We start from the raw sequence: 18,059 nt of genomic DNA, 5'->3' as shown, positions 1-18,059 counted from the left end.
GTTTCAGATATCTTTGGATCCCAGGAAATAATTGATGCACACTTCAGTTCTTGCTGTACAATCAGCGACAACCAATTGACTTGGTTGGCATTTCATATAAGCTTACATTATCACAACGGAGCCAAATTTCATTCATGCCTTCAGCAACAGGAATCAGAAGCTTTATGTTAAATTTCTGGCCAGATATGTTGACATCAGGAGTCACCTCACACCCTATAAGAAAAGAAGATGTTATATATTTCATAAATATGAGGATGGGACAAAGGCACATATGGTTAGATTTGAGGCTATTTCTCTTTTTAGACTTGGATATTTTCCCACCATTTCATTTTAACTAAGAAAAAATATAGCTATTAATTTAGTGCTTTGTTTTAATTTTAAAAAACCATTATCAAATCTCCATTGCCTGAATACACAATTTTGTGTTTATCTGTTCAATCAAATTTACAGTATGTAGCTGCCCATTTGACAAGCGACTCTTAATGTTTAGTGAATGAATTGCTCCAAATTGATCATTTGAAAACTTTTTATAATCCAAATCTATATTTACCCATTACAGTATCTATATTTACCCATTACAGTATCAATTTTTTTCCTTGATCAGCACAGACATTCACCAAAATCTAAGCACTCAGAAATTCGTAAGATATTTGTTCTCTTCTCCTCTGAAGCAACACAGTATGGAAGATTTTCTATAATCTCACCGTAACATGGGAATTACATAAAAATCTCTCGATTGGAAACATTAGCTTTGTAACAGATTGAAGAGCCCCCAAAGAGGTTCCTGATACCAAATATGCTATAGGACTGGGTGTTTATCAGTCTGATCTGTATTCATTTGACTGCTGTCTTAAGTGTTACATAAATGTTATATTGATCATAAATTCTTTATATGCGTGGATGTGTGCCACTGAAATCCAAAGCACCTGCAAAGAAATTTGAATTCTTTGTGCAAGCAAAATCCCTGGGTAGGGATATTATCTAGCTGATTAGTCCTGTTCACAAGAACCAGTTATTAAACTGTCAGCTTCATTACCATTAAGCTTGAAATTCATATTTTTCCTTCTCAAGAGAAGCTGGCTTATCTGGCCAGAGAGGTCTAAGCTTGGCATAGCAGGACCATGCTTGCATTTTTGAAGCAGCCAGCTTGTCTAGGCAGAGGAGGCCTCTCTTATTTTGGTCTCTCTCACTTTTTGGGTAAAGCATCTTTGGGACAACCCTGCCCTGCCTGGATGATTGGGAATCTCCATAGACTTTATGCCCTGATTATTAATTATTTAACGTTAATATACCAATAATAAATTGTTGTTGGAACCAGGAGCTGCCAAATCTAAACAGTACCCCATCACAGATAACTATATATGGGAAGATAAAATTATTGTTTCACTTGAGGTATTTGTCTACTAAATTTGGGAAATTAAACCAAATGTAAGACAGCACTTTTGAGGGCTACTTAATGGTCATCAGTCAAAGGAAATTAATGGATAATGGAGACACAATGTTCAGAACAGTGATGTAAGATTTTTTTTTAATGCAACCTTCCATAAAGGACAATGATATTTTTTTAAAAATAACTCATTTTCTTGGAAACAATTTCAGCTTTATTTCAGCTCTCCCAGCAGAATTCTTTTCAAATTCCATCATCAACAGTTTTGTTAAAAAGCTCCGAAAAAGGTATTCCATGCTTCTTTTTCTCCAGTTCATAGTTATAGTCTGAAGTCATCTGGCAGTCTTTCTGTTTCTGCCTTGAAGGCTTTAAAAGCGAATGTCAGTAGTGCCTATTGCACAATCCATTAAACTGGAATAGCTTATTGTGGAATACAAACAGAGCTGGTAGCCAGAGGAATGTCCTATGCAGCATAAATTCCTTGTCCCCATCAGAATAAAGTTGTGTTGGCACGTGTGTGTGTGCTCAGCACACTAATGCAGAGGGAGGAAAATATATTTTTAAAAGGATGTTCTATTGGGTGATAAAACATTCCTAATTTTTGAGCTAAAGTCATTTATTTGGTTCTCACTTTTTTATTTGTATTTTATACAGTATGTTACATTGAACAAATATAGACATTATGCAATTTGGCAACATTTTGCTGAATCAAAGAATTCTGCAACTAGTTTTGCCATTAAACCATCAGCAGACCTCTTTGGGGGGGGTGTTTATGCTTGTAGAAGAAACTACAGCAAGGGAGTGATTGATGCAAAGTCATCCTGGGGTATTGCCATGTAAGAAAATATTTACATCTTATCGCAAGGTCAAAGGAATGTCAAAATAAGCAAATTTAAACTACAGCTCAATCGTGGAGAGATGAAAAGATCACCAAAACTGCATTTGTTCTGTTACCTCTCAAATTCATCTGATGAGCTGGGGTCCCGTTAGATTCTTCTTTACTTTTGAAACAGGAGATGGATGTGTCTTTGAAGGTACACCAATACTGCTTATAACCCTTCAGCGTTAGCTTCTTTGGCCTGTAAAGTAGCAGACTATTACTACCACTGATAACATAACTGAATGAAATGGGGGTACATTCGCAGCAGCCTCTCATCTCCTGCTCTCACACAAACGTGTGGTCTTCTGAATGCTGCTGAATCACAACTCTTAGTTGCCCAGTTAATATGGTCAAAGATGGGGGATGCTGCTGGGAACTTAGTCTTTAGCAAAATAAGAAGGCTCACAGGTTCTCTATTTAGCTCAAAGTGATTTATACAAGCTGGTTCCTTCAACCCCACATAGAGCAAATTACAGTTCAGTCTCAAGGTGAAAAGTGCACCAGAGATTATTGCTAGTATATCTTATTACGGAAATTGGCCACAAGTGGTATACCAGCCCTAAGTGGTAAAGGTTCCCAGGGTCACTGCTTCTGCTCCATTTAAGATTTCACTCTATCAAAAATGGTGTGATTTTGTTAAAACATTGAGATCAAATTAGGAGGCTGTCTGTATAAAGAAGGAGACGACATTCTTCATGGGAATAACAATAATATCATACAAGACTCTGCAAAGCGCAGGTTGCTTACAATTATTGATTCTCTATGCAACACACAGCTACAGCAAAATTGACTTGCATACTACAGGCTGATTTTTCTTCACCTTGTATGAGTTAATATCTGAGCTTTCAAACCCCAACAGCAGCATTTTAGCAAAATAACAGTGTCCCCAATGCATTCTAGAATGCTATTGCAGATGTACAGGAAATCCTTGACAGATAAAAGCAGTATGAAAATATTTTCTGGAGGACAGGAAGTTTGCAAAATGTAATTGTTTGTAAGAAAAATAGACTTATTTTGTGCCTTGATATGTGATTTATACAGGGATTTTCCTCTGAACCAGAATTTTAGGCTGCTTTCTCTTTCACAACTAACACAAGCTCTTTGGTACAGAGGAATCATCTCTACAAAAGTCCACTGAGATAAGTTAAGTACAGAGGACAATTTGCCACATCATTAAGCAATTAGAAATCAAATCATTACTCAAGCCCAACATTCAAAGTGCCTTAAAATAAGATCTATCTTAAAACTGCAGCTCTAAGAAGTGATAGATTATGTAATGGAGTTATCAAAAGGAAGTACCACCTACTAACACATGGGAGAGCAAGTCTATCTTCCCCACTTAAAGAAAATGGAAGGGAGAAAGAATTGCCTATATAGTAGCAAATACAAGACTGACAAAGCTCTTTTGGAGTTCTTCTCAAAAGTACCTATATTTTCTATGCTATTTCCTTTCAACTGTTCTTCCTGTCCATTTTGCAAAATTCAACATGTCTTTGTACCAGTTCCAAAATTCATCTCATATCCTTAGTATGGTGGGGGTATTCATTTGTAACAGACAGCTAAGCCTGCCAAAATATTAACCCAAATCCAGACACAACTGTTTCTAGTTTCTGCATGTCCAGATCCAAGATAATATTATTTTTTTTCCTCATGAAAAGTCTTATTTAAAAGTAAAAACAAACCTGACTAAAGAGCAGCACAGCTACTGTAAAAGGTGTCTTTTCTGCCAGTGTAAACAGAATAGATTAACTGGAATCTTATTTATTATCTATCTACATGCTCATGAAGTAAAAGAAAGATGCTTGAATAATAATTCAAACTATGCAGCAACATCCCTGTTTCTCAGACAGGGGTGTCCAACGTTGGCAAGTTGAGTTGGACTTCAACTCATAGAATTCTAGTCAGCATGTTCTCCAGCACAGAGAAAATGTCAGCCCCAACCACTGACTTTAGGAATTGAAAAAAAAAACACATTCACTCCTTATTGACCAAAGGATCAGGAGATGACATGCAGGAATCAGGTAAATCACAAATGATTGCATTTTTATATTTTCCAGTTATTTGATTACCTGAAGTAAAATTCCTAACAATATAAATTAAATCAACATGCAGAGGTTAAGTCTAGACATTATAGAGCAGCACAGTTACTCTTCGGGCTTCATATATTTTCAGATTAAGCCCTGCAATTTAAGAAAAACTCTAGAAAGGACTGGTAAAATTTTAAAGTGTCTAAAAAAATACTAAGAAAGCATGCTCCAAGTTTCAAAATGAAAGTGATTATGAACCTAAATCAGTGTTTTTCAACTTGGGAATTTTAGGATGTGTGGACTTCAATTCCCAGAACTCTCTAGCCACACATTTTAAAGTCGTCAAGATTGAGGAATCTTGTTCTAGAGCAGGGGTAGGCAACCTTGGCTCTTTTATGACTCGTGGACTTCAACTCCCAGAATTCCTGAGTATAGCTGGCTCAGGAATTCTGGGAGTTGAAGTCCACGAGTCATAAAAGAGCCAAGGTTGCCTACCCCTGCTCTAAACACTAAGAGACATGCATTTATTATAACCTGTTTATTTGTTATAAAGCTTATTGATTTGTGCTGTTTCTTCCAGTTTTTTAGATTTTTAGTACTTACTTGAACACTTTAATGTAGTCTGCTAGCTCCGGGATGGAAGTGATGTCACCCTGCAAATAAGACAGCTGCTGTTATATTTTATCTGCCAGGTTCTGAAATTGGTTCTTGAAAGAGAATGCTGAGAAACAAACAATTTGGAAGCACTGATTTAGCTGATTAAATGGATACACAGTTCCATCACAAAAAAAGCAATGTTCTTCATTGAGGAGGAAGAAGACTTAATTAAAAAGAATTATAGGAATAAATCTAGATTTTTAGAAAATCATATTATCTGGAAAAGATAAAGCATTTGTTTTTCTAAACCAGTTTAAAGATGGAAGAAAGATTCCTCAACTTTCTTCTATGGCTGACCTTCGTTTTTACTATCTAGGTTTTGATCATCATTTCTGCACAGAGAATCTGTGTTCAAGATTCTGAGGTGCATTTTAAGATGTGGATAAAGAATCACAGCCACCACCATTACTTCAAGAGATGAAACAGCAACATTATCATGCTGTGGTGAGCTATGTGTAAGATTGTTTATAATGTGGAATCAGTCATTAAAAGAATCTGGCCTATCATTCACAATTTATTCACTGAAAAATAAATCATTTTTTCTCCCAGTTAATTATATATAAATCTGCAACTAATTCTTAATGTATCCTAATTACATGTGCTCTAAAGTAGGAATGCAGTAACTTTACTCTAGCCTGGCCTATGATCTTGAGTTTTGTTTTGTACTACATTTTTCAAGATCTAGCAATATGGATTTATACTTTGGAACAATTTTAACGTAGGTCAGATGTTCCAAATCTGGAGTCACGAGTGCAGCACTTATTACAAAACTGCAGTCCTGGACACCTGTCAAAATTATCAGCCCTTCCTCCTGGATATTAAGCTTTTATCTCACATGGATAGCAAGCATCTTTTAACAGAAACAGCCAATTTGTTCTCCTTGCCTTGAAGGCTCTTGGGATTTATGTGAGCCCATTAACATTCTTCAGAGGAAAAAGAGTGTGAAAATGAAAGCAGCTTCGATCTGTCTCTCTCTTTTTTTCTGGACAGGTGAGCATGTTTCCAAACTGGGCTTTATTTTCTATGAAAAATGAGGCCCGTTTAGATGATCTCATGAGACGAACAGTTAGGACCTATGGAAGATCTACGTGACCATCCTTACTAGGCAATAAGATGACGACCTGAAACTTATATTCTTATATTTACATTTATAATTGTTCTTCTTAAAAGAACTGAACTGGCTTATCTAAATACATCACTAGATAAAAGGAGCAGGAGGTCAAATTCCCTCATGTCATCTAGGTATAATCTAGATGATGACTATAATTTACTCATTTTATTTTTTTATTTTTCTTTCTTGGAGTCTCTTTAAAAGAACCTTCAGTATCTTTCACTGATTCTCTCTCTACCTTCCCTTCCAACCTCGGACAAGCACAAATTCTGCTATAGTCTCCTCAGCAAAAGGTTTTAAATTGCTAAAAATAATTGTGGAAAAGGAAAGGAGCCTGCATTAGAATAGGAAAATACAGCAGGTTAACAAAATCAAAACCTGTTTTAATCTGAAGCTTCATGGACATAATTTTCTCAGCACAATTTAGACAGATGGCATCTTTTACCAGAACTTGTGTGCAGACTCCACTGCCCATTTACAGATGTCCTGGAAGGTTGTTTACAGATTTTAGAAAACACATCAAGGGTATCTCCCTTTCATCTTAGATTAGCAGTTGTGCATAAAAAAGTTCAAGAGAATGGGGTCCTCATGGGGGGTGGGGGCGGAAGCTGCAGCTCCAAAGGAAAAAAAAACCACACAAATGACCTGTGAACAGTCCAAGAGAGTCCACAAGGATGTGCCTGGCAAAAATACCCTAAAATTCCTTGGCAGAGCTGATTTAGCATAAGTGTCTTTAAAAGACAAACTCTGAAACTGAACTATATAAACGAACTCCAAAAGATGTACGTTTTGGCACCAAATCTCCATTTCATCCTAAATGTTTACTAAACAACATAATCCTCAATTAGAAAAGCCTTCTCACAAATCCTATTGAAATTAATGGACCTATGCAAATCCAGTTCTCAGTGACTACAGCAATGCTTGGACGGGGCAGATTCTAAGGGGGCACATCTCAGCTTACCTGCTTTGCCAGAAAATATCTTCCAAGAAAGAGAAGGGGTTAAGTGAGAATCAATCTGGTGCTTTAGCCAAGAAATCCCACAGCATTAATATTCTGCACTAATATTTCAGGTAGGCATGCAAAGTGGAGCCTTCTACAGCACCTCTAGGCTAGAGGCTCACTCTCTGAATTACTTTCTAGTGGAACTTGACCTTCTGCTTTCAGTCAGTTCACTTACTCTATTGAAGATTCCCAATGATTTTGTGCCGTACAGTTAGTCCTCGACTTACAATCGCAATTCAGCCCAGAATAATGGTCATAAGCTGTTGAGGTTTTAAGTTGAGGCAACACGTGACCAGATTTGAAATTACAACTGTTTTTTTCCCAACGGTTGTAAACACAGCAGTCATTAAGCAAAACCATTTTCCGCAATGGCTGTTTTTTCACTAGAAATATTTTGCAAATCGTAGCAATGTGACAAAGGGATGCTTCAAATGGCTGTAAAGGTGAGCTGTTTGCCAAACACCCAAAATGTGATCATGTGACCAGGTATATGTGATGAGGAGGTATGTATGTATGGCCATTTAACTCCAAAAACAAGTCATAAGCATCTCTGGGGAGGTTAATCGTAACTTTGACTAGTCATAAGTTGAGGACTACCTATAGCTTACCAACTCAGTATGGAATAGGCAATGAAAAGGACTAGCAGGATATTACCTAATCCAGTTAAAGTTGTTCCAGACCTTGCTCTGGATTCTGTGAAACCTATTTTTTAGATTATGAACCGAGTTCTTCTCAAACTGCCTGTGTATGACCAGCAGCTTGACTGCTTCTCTTGTGTCCAGACTATTAGTCTCACACTCTTGAGAAAGAAAACATTAAGCTCTTACTTCTCAGTTCTTACCAGAATTGTGGAGGTCTTCCCACCTTCCAGAGTAATCTCCAAATCAGAAAGGGCAGCATCAACTTCATCAACTTCTTTGTCACTGTTATTCAAGTGATTTTCAGATGACATGATCGACAACTTATTAACGTGGTACTGAAATAAAGCAATTGAAAATTAATAGTGCTGTATGTATGTATGTATGTATGAATGTACAGTATCTATAATCCTCTTATCTGCTCAAAGGCTGATGATAATACAATATAGGCTTCATAGCACTTGATATCATATCTAATCAAAACTGAATGACAGCCACAAGACACATGTGGGACATGTTTTGTGAATTAACTCAACTAATTCTTTTTTTAAAAAAATTCCATTTATATCCCGCCCTTCTCCGAAGACTCAGGGCGGCTTACAAGCTTAGCAGTAGCCTTCATTCTATGTATATGCCTGCTTATTAGGGCTTTCACACCCCCCCCAAGCGGCATTATTACAAAGTCAGCTTATTGCCCCCAACAATCTGGGTCCTCATTTTACCTACCTCGGAAGGATGGAAGGCTGAGTCAACCTTGAGCCTGGTGGGATGCGAACCTGCGCTAATTGCAGGCAGCTGGTGTTACTTAAGGAGGCATTAGCCCACTGCTCCACCAAGGCTCTTAATGTAGAATTCATTTTACAAATAAAGGTCAATGTTTCTCATTCAGTAGTAATCATGATTAGGTTCATATACCTTAGTTATCCCTTTTCACTTGTATAAGAAGCATTTAGGACAGCACTCCCCAACCTTTCCAGCTTGGCGGAATGGCGGGGTAGGTGGGTGGGAGAGGGGATGGCTCTGTGCAAGCGGCTAGTGTGTGCACACAGTCGCACACCGCTTGCACAACCTGGTTTGTGCAATATAGTGGGCCACAGCCCAGGGGTTTACAACAAAAATGGACCTCATAATTTTCTTTATGTGAAAGGATTTATTCCATGGTGAATAGTCTCTTCACTTAGCACACTACAAGAAGTATAAAATTTTGTAGAAGAATACTCCCAATGTGTATCTCCCTTTACTTCTATTTTTTTCAAATGACAATTTTAAATGTTTCTATACCTATATTAACCGGGAAAGAACGTTACATGATATAAAGCCCTCCCATTTCTCATACTAGGTTAATTCTGTTTTCACTGATGCTTCAGTATCAATTAATGAAATTGGATATAACAAGCAGTTGCTTAACTGTTAACTATCATTTGTTTAAGTGGCTGCTAAGCATTTCTACACATGGTAAAATATTAGGAGACTGAAAGTGGCTTTGACATCAAAACTTAATTTAGTTCTAGATTATAGTTAACTATAGTTATAGTTAATGTTCTGGCCTCAAAAGATTATGTCGTACCTAGAGAGTTCTAATAAACCATGGAGATTTTGAGTTCCTAGTCCCTATGTATAATACACCATAAATGAGTTTCAATGTGAGACACTTTAAACTGCTAGTATAGAAAGGGATTTCTTTAGAAGAGAAAAAGAAAGTACAGAGAAAAGTACATTAAATGCGTTTATAAATTTGTTTGCCAAATGAGCTGCAGACTGAGAACATAAAGGAAGGGGCAAAGATATTTTTGGGAAACCCAGGAATTATCACCAGCTGTCTGAGAGGCTCAGTGCCAGAATCCTGTGGTTCAGTAACCTAATGTACTTGTCGTTTGCTTAAAAGCTAATAAAAAGATACAAACATGTTTGTGAAAAAAGAACCCAAATTCCTTTGCATGAGACATTAAAAGGAGGCAAATCTATTTTAGATTCCCAAAAAAGGTTCAAGCAAACCTTACAGAAAACAGAGCAATATTTGTTGGGACAAAATGTTCTAACTCAAAAAAAGAATACATGCAATATATGAAATTTAGTACATCAAGGATTTCCGCGTTTGCTTAAGGATTGTTTGAAAGGCAAAATCCAAGAGTTTTAAAGAGCTCTGGGTCTTCAGGGCCCACACTTACCTGCAGTGCTGCAAACATCATCATTTCCTCTTCTGTGCACTCGATTTCTTCCAAAAGAATAGCCCATTTTGATTGTTCATATAGCTGATTTATTCTGATTGCATCATACTATGGAGGCATAACCAAATCATCGATTCAAAACCCAGCTTATGGACAGTATGCAGTTTTTATAACCAGAAATCCCCCCCCCAAAAATCAATAAACCTTTTACAAAATTTTCATTTTTGCTTGCTGATCAAATGCTGTTCCATTCTGAAACACAACAGACCGTTTAAGGTCAGAAGATGCGTGCTCCAACAGAAAATTTCCTTCCCTCTGCTATAATTTAAATAAGCTACCTATTCCAAATATGCTGAAATTATCTCTCTTCCAATCTTCTTTTACCTAGTTGATGCAAAATTAATCTTTCCTTAATGCTGCCTTTTAAATGGTACTCCCAACTTTTAGGATGGGGTAGTCTCTCATCCAAATAAGGGTTGCACTCGGTGGGATTCAAATATGTGAACAACCGTTCTCTGTGTGGATGCCGTTTCTGGAAGTCCATTCTGGTCCTGGTCAACAAAAAATTAGCTACCAGTTCCGCTGAACTGGTGTGAACCAGCTGAATCCCACCACTTGTTGCACTCTCCCTGAAGGAGCACACTGTGGAGCTTTGCCACACACACTATTAAATGCGTGTTTGTCATTCAAGGCCTCAGTGAAATGCATTAATGCATGCCCAGTCTGAGACTTATAACCCTTCAAGGCACAGAAACACCTAATCAAAATGATCCATAACAGATGTCATCTTCTTTAGATTACCACAACACATTCTGCACAAAATTGCCCTTGGAAGATCTTAGGAGTACAATTAGTACAGAATACATCAGCAAAACACATTCAGAATAACTTTTTTTTTAAAAAGCCCCACAAATTTAGTTCTGAAATAATTGTTCTTGCTGCCTGCCTACAGGTTAATTCAAGGTTTTACTAATAACATTTAAAGGTCTTGCCAGTTTGGTATCCCATTACTTGAAGATTATTCCCAAGCATGTACCTACCCATGACACATGCCTTGTTTATTAATAGAAATTCTGCTGTCACCTATGGTCATAAATTGAGTACTACCTGTGTTACATGGAGATGTGGAAGAGGGCCTTGCTGTGGTTTTGGAATATCCTAATCCTGGAAGCCACAATATTACTAAAAATATGGATCTTTGATATCAAATAAAATCATAGCTTTTAAAATACGATTTGGAAATTAGCGTTAGCATACTGATCATGATTTTGTCCCTTAAATACTCCGCTATGTTATTCTGTTATTATTAAAATATTTGCTTCACTGGCCTTTATCTTGCTTTTTATGGGTTATAAGCCAACAATTTCCTAGCAGTTTGGTAAAAAAATTCTATACTGATCACCGTATGCGGCCAGGTCACTAACCCATGTACATGCACTCAAAATCCTGACTATATGATAGTTAACATAACTGTATACCTTAGGATTCAAATCAAAGAAGCTGTAATATTTGAACCGCAGTAGTAAAGCTTCATTTTCTTTCACATCTTGTTCCATCAGTGATCTTGAAGAATCTAGCCATCTTCCAAAAGAGGGGAAAAAAAACTAGCTCAGTCATTACAAAGCTATGTTTTCACACAAACAAGCTCCAAAACTAATATTTTTAAACCTACCCCTGGTTGATCTTGGCTTTATCCAGAAGTGATTGTGGCTTATACATTTTGGCTAAGATTTCTGGGGAGGTGATTGGCTGGCTGACGGCAAGTATACCTGGATTTCCTTCTGATAAAGCACTGTCTCCAAACCAAGCTGAAGTTGGTGATAAAGGACTCCCATCATGAGAATCATAAGTTGGTGTCATGGTTTTGCTATAAAGCCCTGGACTTGAATATACATTCCCTAAATTGGAGAAAGACAGGAAGAATCAAATTAGTATTCCATACTTAGTCCACTGAATTCAGAAAAAACCTACAATGCCAGTAACTCCAGAACTCTTTTTTTTTACTGAATGCTGCAAAAATAAGCAGGGATTTCTATGCTGCATGTCAGTTATACATGAACATGTGAGCATGAGGTCCATATGGTGTCCAGGAGGTTGAATTAAAACGGTGACCACATGATGTTTTGGAAGGTGTTACAGAAAGATGGAATAGTCACCTATGTGATTAAGATATTAAAAAATTATGTATGTGATAGACAAAATCCCACCCATTCTGGGTTGGGTTTTTTTTTTTGTAATAAGAGAACCTAGGTCAGGGGTAGGCAACCTCGGCTCTTTTATGACTCATGGACTTCAACTCCCAGAATTCCTGAGTCAGCATAGCTGACTCAGGAATTCTGGGAGTTGAAGTCCATGAGTCATAAAAGAGCCCAGGTTGCCTACCCCGACTTAGGTCATTTAGTGAAGCTGAATGGTAGGATATTCAGGACAACAAAGAAGTTCTCCAAAATTTAATTTAGAAAGCTACAATTTGAAGATGCTTTTTAGATGGCTTTAAAAAAAGGCTGTACTTTGATTCTTATTAGTGGCTGTGGGCCCTCAAAATTCAGGACAGATGATAAATGTTGTAAATTCAGTGACTGCTCTGGAAAGATACCCTTGTCTCAAATATAGAGTAGTCAGGCTCCAACTCTTCTCGCCTTTAGGAAAGCCATTAAGACTTGGCTCTTCCCTCCGGCACTCGTGGCCAATTGAGTGAGGATCCCCTTTTGGTTGTTTTGTTATGTACTTGGCTCTCCATTTTATATTTATATATTGCATTCATTTATTGCTATATATGCTGTTTTTCTTTTTTTTTTAATTGGGCAGCTTATAAATCTAAACAAAGCAAATGGATTATAGAGCTGTTCGTGGTTATTATTTCTCAGACACTTGCATTATATAAAATGTCAAAAAGCAATACGATCCTCAGTACTTATCGTTGAGAAACACGGAAGGAGATAATGTTACTGCTACCTGCTGTAGATATAGGTGTTGTGGAAAAAGAACGTGGGGGTTAACATCAGAGCTTTCCTTATAAAATGATGGAAGTCTCTAGACTCTATTTTCAGTTAAGCAGCATTTTTCCAGTCCAAATAGGCAGATCCGTAACTTTACTTCCTAGCTGCACAATATATATGAATAGTTTGTATTTCTAATACTGTTTCTGATAGAATGTTGAAATACTATGTTATTTCAATAGCACTCGATATATACTGTTTTCCCAGTCAGAAAAAAATCCATAACCTAAATCAACTATTTTATAATGAGTACCTAGAGACATTGTGGGACACCATACGGTCAAAATATAACCAAGAAGTTCCTTGGTTTTCAGATTCATATAGTTCAGAGGAACAGGAAGCAGAAAAGACAGGAGAGAAAAGTCCTATCCACACGAGGCTCACCTTTTACTGGGCCAATGTAAAGAACATCAGAGCCTATAAGAAGGAAAGAAAGGAAAATAGAAGACAGTAAGGTGAAGGCAGTGAAAGGAAAAGAATAAGAACAATAAGGATGAAAAATAGGCAAAGGAGAGTAGTAAGACATTCAAGGATGCAATCAAGAAAACTATGACTTCAAGTTGAGATATTTTACATTTTTTAAATTTTCAGGTGGCAAGAAATAAATTTAATAGAGAGAAGAAAATTAATTTCTATGTTTTTGTGCGAGATTTGGACATGATAAAAACTAAGCACATGAAAAGACAAAAACAAAAGCCACTACATAACACGAAAAGGAAATATTACAGTTGGAGCATGAACATTCTACTAGTTCAGGAAAGGTATTTGAAAAAGTCCTGAAAGTAGTAATTTCCCTTTTCTGTATTCCTGAAATACACAGAAACAGGCTGCTTGCTTTTAGCATAGGTGTGTGGTTTCAAAACTAACACTTCTTAAAATAGTTCAGAACAACTGTACATTTCAATACAGCAGGAATTAAGCTAACATGAATTGCTATTTGCTGTCTCTACATCAGCTTGAACAGAGAACCTATTTAAACTGTATGGTAAATAAAGCCATTATTTTTAACAAAAAATCCAGATAGGTAGGTGGCTGGGTGGGTGGATAGGGGATGGATGGATGGATGGATGGATGGATGGATGGATAGACAGACAGACAGACAGACAGAGAGGAGGGAATGAAGGAGGGTGGGAGAGAATACCATAGGATATGATAATGAATGGGCTGCCAAGTCCAATTAAAATCCATCTAAATTCTGAGCATCCATATTTGTTTTAGACAATATTCTGATCACATCATCATACTGTTATTTTAAGGTAAACTTATGATAAATGTTCAAACAAAAAGAAACGAATCTTGCGAAAGGCCAATTTTGCCTTACACTTACTGGTTAATTAAGGTTGTAGTTAGAAAGAAAAGGCAATATAAATGTTCTACTCCACATGAAATACTACATAGCATCATTTCTATAAAGACCTTCCCTCTATAATATCAACACTGGATTAATCTAACATTAAACTTATGACTATCAGAAAACATCCTCATAAAATAATTATCTTATGAAACAATTATATCTGAGGATTCATTCACAATTTAGTTTTAGATGACCTATAACAAATAACAGGGAGAATTATTTAGAAACAAATGTTGAAATTGACTTTAAGAATCAACAGCTGAACTATTTTGGGAAAATATACTTTTGATGCTTAAACAGGCTGCCACATAAATTTGTTGAATAAGCAAACAAAATTTCATCCAAATATGCAAAATATTTTATAATTGGTCACTTATCGCTAAAATGTAAATAATAAATTCAAGATAGGGAATATGAGCGAAAAAAGGGAAAGATACAGATTGATTTATCTAGATAATTATGTATACACAAATTGTATTATCAGTAAATGAAACTATATTCTGAACATAAGGAACATTTTTCTTGATTTTAGTTATCAAAGCAGTGTAAACAGACACAGAATATACCCACAGGCGTATATGACATTACTGGTTAATTCTGGTTAACAAATTAAGAAACCCCAACTATTTATTATTCTGCAAAAGTTTATTTTTATAAAATATTATCTTCATTGTATCAAATCTTGCAGGAAAAAGGAATGAGCAGGCAGATGCTAACTTCAATGTTTAGTTGCATCCTTCTTGCAAGCTATTCAACTTAATACATTCTACTTCATTTACCGAAAATGAATCATACAATTCATTTGCATAGGTAATACTAATGTTAAGATGCTATAGGCTCCTGTGCCTTTCTGTTTATAAATGTTAGCTGAACAGTTCCTCTCCCTTTATCTGGCTCAAGTCCAAAGGTTTTATACCAGAGAAATCTTTTTCTACTATGTTGCACAGCAGTTGATGCAATAGGTCTGATTACAGACAAGAGGGGAAAAAATCATTTTGTCCATTCTTTTCATCTGATGCATATTTTCTCTTAATAGCTTGTGGGACAGTCAAATTACGCTTTTCTTCCAACTCCTAGTTACCTGTAAATAGATGCTTACTTAAACATTCCCAACTTAAGAGTTACTCATTAGACCAGACAGATAATATGACAGTAAAGAAAGCAAGGGGCTTATGAATATCTTTCTGCATGCCCAATAATCTTCCTGGACAGCTGAACTTAAGTTTATCTTTCACTATATGACTGTGTTAAGACCAGCCATTGTCACTAGGCTAGCTATTCCATGAGAAAGGAAGACTCTACGACAGCCATTTGCATCACATTGTCTATATTTGTTGTTCAACAGAGTATTAGGTTTCCCTGGCTTTGTAATAAATAGAAAATCTTTTATCTTGCTAATGAAGAATTTTTAATAATCCAGATTCTTAAACCAACTAGTGAAACAAGACAGACCATATATATATTTTTTTTACAAAACTTCAGTAAAAGCTCTAGAACAGACATGTCAAACCCACGATGTTACGTGACGTTGTGCAACGTATCGGGACGGTTTTGCCATTGCCGGCAATGGGGTGGGCAGCAGGCTGGTAGTTTGACACCCCTGCTCTAGAAAGTTAACAGAAATAACCATGTCACCATGGATTTCTTTTTCTCCCATTTTTAAGCTAAAGAAAAATAAATGCTCTTCCAGCCACCTCAGGAAAATTATAGATATTCATATGTTCTTCTGCTCTGGGTGCAGAAAAGATGGAAAGAGGTATGCAATTTTGGATAGCAAAACAACCTTTTCTCCTCCTTTATGATTTATATCAGTTATTCAAGCAAAACCACACAGAATTCCTCTTTAGCCCTCCTTGCTCAACATGTGAGGTCTGAGAATGAAGAGATGGGTATGCACAAAGGTCATTGTGGTTGGGGGTCAGGTTTAATCCTACTCTCTTCCCCACCACATCTTTGGAACCTCATGCTTTCTCTTAAATATCCAAGGAGGGATCTAGTCTGGTTCTTTGCTGAAACAAAATAATTTTATTCCTATTTAGCACACCCAGGTTAACTCATAATGAAACCATACAAGTATTAAACACATCAAATGTAAGCATATTTCAAAATAATATGATTGACTTGGAAAAAATAAGCCTCAATTTGCTTCACGCTTTTTAACAGCAAAAGCAAAAGCCCTGTTACAAAACAACAGGTTAACTTATTTACTGTCCAGGTTCTTTGAAAGAATGCCAAGAGCAAGAAAAAGTGGAATTCAAAGAGGATCTGCAGATTTGCTCTCTTGTTGAGAGTGCTGAATCAGTCACTGAACAACAGCCATATATAAAAACCCGCATGTTGAAATAAAGGGGAAGAAAGGGTAGAGCCTTGAGCAGTTAGATTCCTTGCAAGGACTGTAGATATGAGGTTGAGCAACCCTGGTCCACTGTTTATCTGTGTACTTAAAACCCTTTTTATCACTAAGAAGGTCAAAGAATCTCAAGCATTATTAGCATGCAATCTAGTGGAACCAGGCAAGCACATAGAGGAGAACTTATTAGTTGGCATTCAAAACATTTGATGTCTATATTCTAAAGCAGAATAGACAAAATGTTTAATGGCTTTTTAATTTTTGTATAATATTTTTATTGTGTATTGCCCTGTTCACCGCCCTGAGTCCTTTGGGAGAAGGGCGGTATAGAAATCAAATTATTAAATTAAATTAAATTAAAATGCTTTAGAATTCTAGTGTGGGCAGCAGGGATATGGTCAGAATCCATGACTACTTAACTAATTTGTAATGGAGTGAATAATTCAAAATCTAATTCCCACTGCTATCATTTTTCAACTCAAAACAAACAAACAAACAAACAAATTGTCTACACATGGCTTTTCTCCGTCTAGATTGAGGGCTATTTTTTTTTCTCCACTAACCTCCCAAAGCTAAATAAATAAATACAGAAATTGTGCATACAGTATAACTAGGAAAGAGATTAGTCACAAATTAATGTTTAATAATTTGCGTTGACTAAAAATAGCTGAGAAATATCCTTGTGGATCTGTGGAATATTAAAGACAACCCAAACCACTGACCATAAGCTCTAAAGAAATCTCTCCCACACACGGAGACAGATCGGCCTCTTAATTCACTAGCAATAAGGACTGAAAGCAATAATACGGACTGGGTGATAGCTGAAGTACATGAGCGGGAATTCTTGCAATGATCAAAACAAGCATTGATTGTGGCTTCTTTGATGAAAAGAAGCAACAAACAGTATATAATATACCTTTTTGCCTTCACTACCTCCGTACCAAAGGTTTGCGTTGCTTTTTTGTTCTGTGTAGAATCTCCAAGATATCGGAAGGGACAAGCAAATAGTCAAATAGTCACCTTGGACTTACAGGTTAATAACGCAGCTTGCTTATTTATTTGTTTGTTTCCTTGTTTGTTTGTTCGTTCATTCATTTCCCTTTATTATTTTTACAAATAACTCAAGATGGTGAACATCTACAACACACCTTCCTCCTCCTATTGCCTTCATAATTACCCTGTGAGATGAGTTAGGCTGAGAGAGAGAGCATATAGGGAGAAAGGCAGCCTTCCTCTCTCCCGTGTCTCTCTCAGCCCAATTCATGTTTCATTACCCAACTGGATAGCATCCTCAATGCAGGGAGTGTGGGTCCTGCGTTAGCTTGCCCTGCCAGTTTTGGTGCAGATACAGTTTCCTCCTTGGTGGTTCCTTGATTATTGTTTTCTGCTTGATTGTTTATCTGGTGCTGATTCCTGCTTTCCAACACAGCTGTGTTGGAAAAACAGAAACGGTCTTCCACTTTTATTTTGGTGGCTTAGATAAAT

At 36.7% G+C, this 18,059-nt stretch overlaps 1 protein-coding gene across 5 annotated transcripts in view; it reads right to left on the bottom strand.

The window, feature by feature from the left end:
* Positions 1–18,059, bottom strand: part of FERMT2 (FERM domain containing kindlin 2) — a 74,818-nt gene that overhangs the window by 14,189 nt on the left and 42,570 nt on the right. For 3 of the 5 annotated variants that reach the window (XM_083349971.1, XM_083349970.1, XM_083349972.1), the window contains 8 exons: positions 13,255–13,287; positions 11,544–11,769; positions 11,350–11,452; positions 9,872–9,979; positions 7,907–8,041; positions 4,898–4,947; positions 2,342–2,466; positions 107–213 (listed from right to left, as the gene is read on the bottom strand). In XM_083349971.1, the coding sequence (XP_083206097.1) occupies positions 107–213; positions 2,342–2,466; positions 4,898–4,947; positions 7,907–8,041; positions 9,872–9,979; positions 11,350–11,452; positions 11,544–11,769; positions 13,255–13,287 (887 nt within the window). The remainder of the gene's footprint in view (positions 1–106; positions 214–2,341; positions 2,467–4,897; positions 4,948–7,906; positions 8,042–9,871; positions 9,980–11,349; positions 11,453–11,543; positions 11,770–13,254; positions 13,288–18,059) is intronic. The other 2 variants (XM_083349973.1, XM_083349974.1) reach the window with 1 other exon arrangement.

The sequence above is a fragment of the Vipera ursinii genome, assembly GCF_947247035.1.
Source record: "Vipera ursinii genome assembly, chromosome: 1".
Taxonomy (NCBI): Eukaryota; Metazoa; Chordata; class Lepidosauria; order Squamata; family Viperidae; genus Vipera; species Vipera ursinii.
The sequence above is the reverse complement of the archived record's forward strand: the minus strand, read 5'-3'. Positions and strand labels throughout refer to the sequence as shown.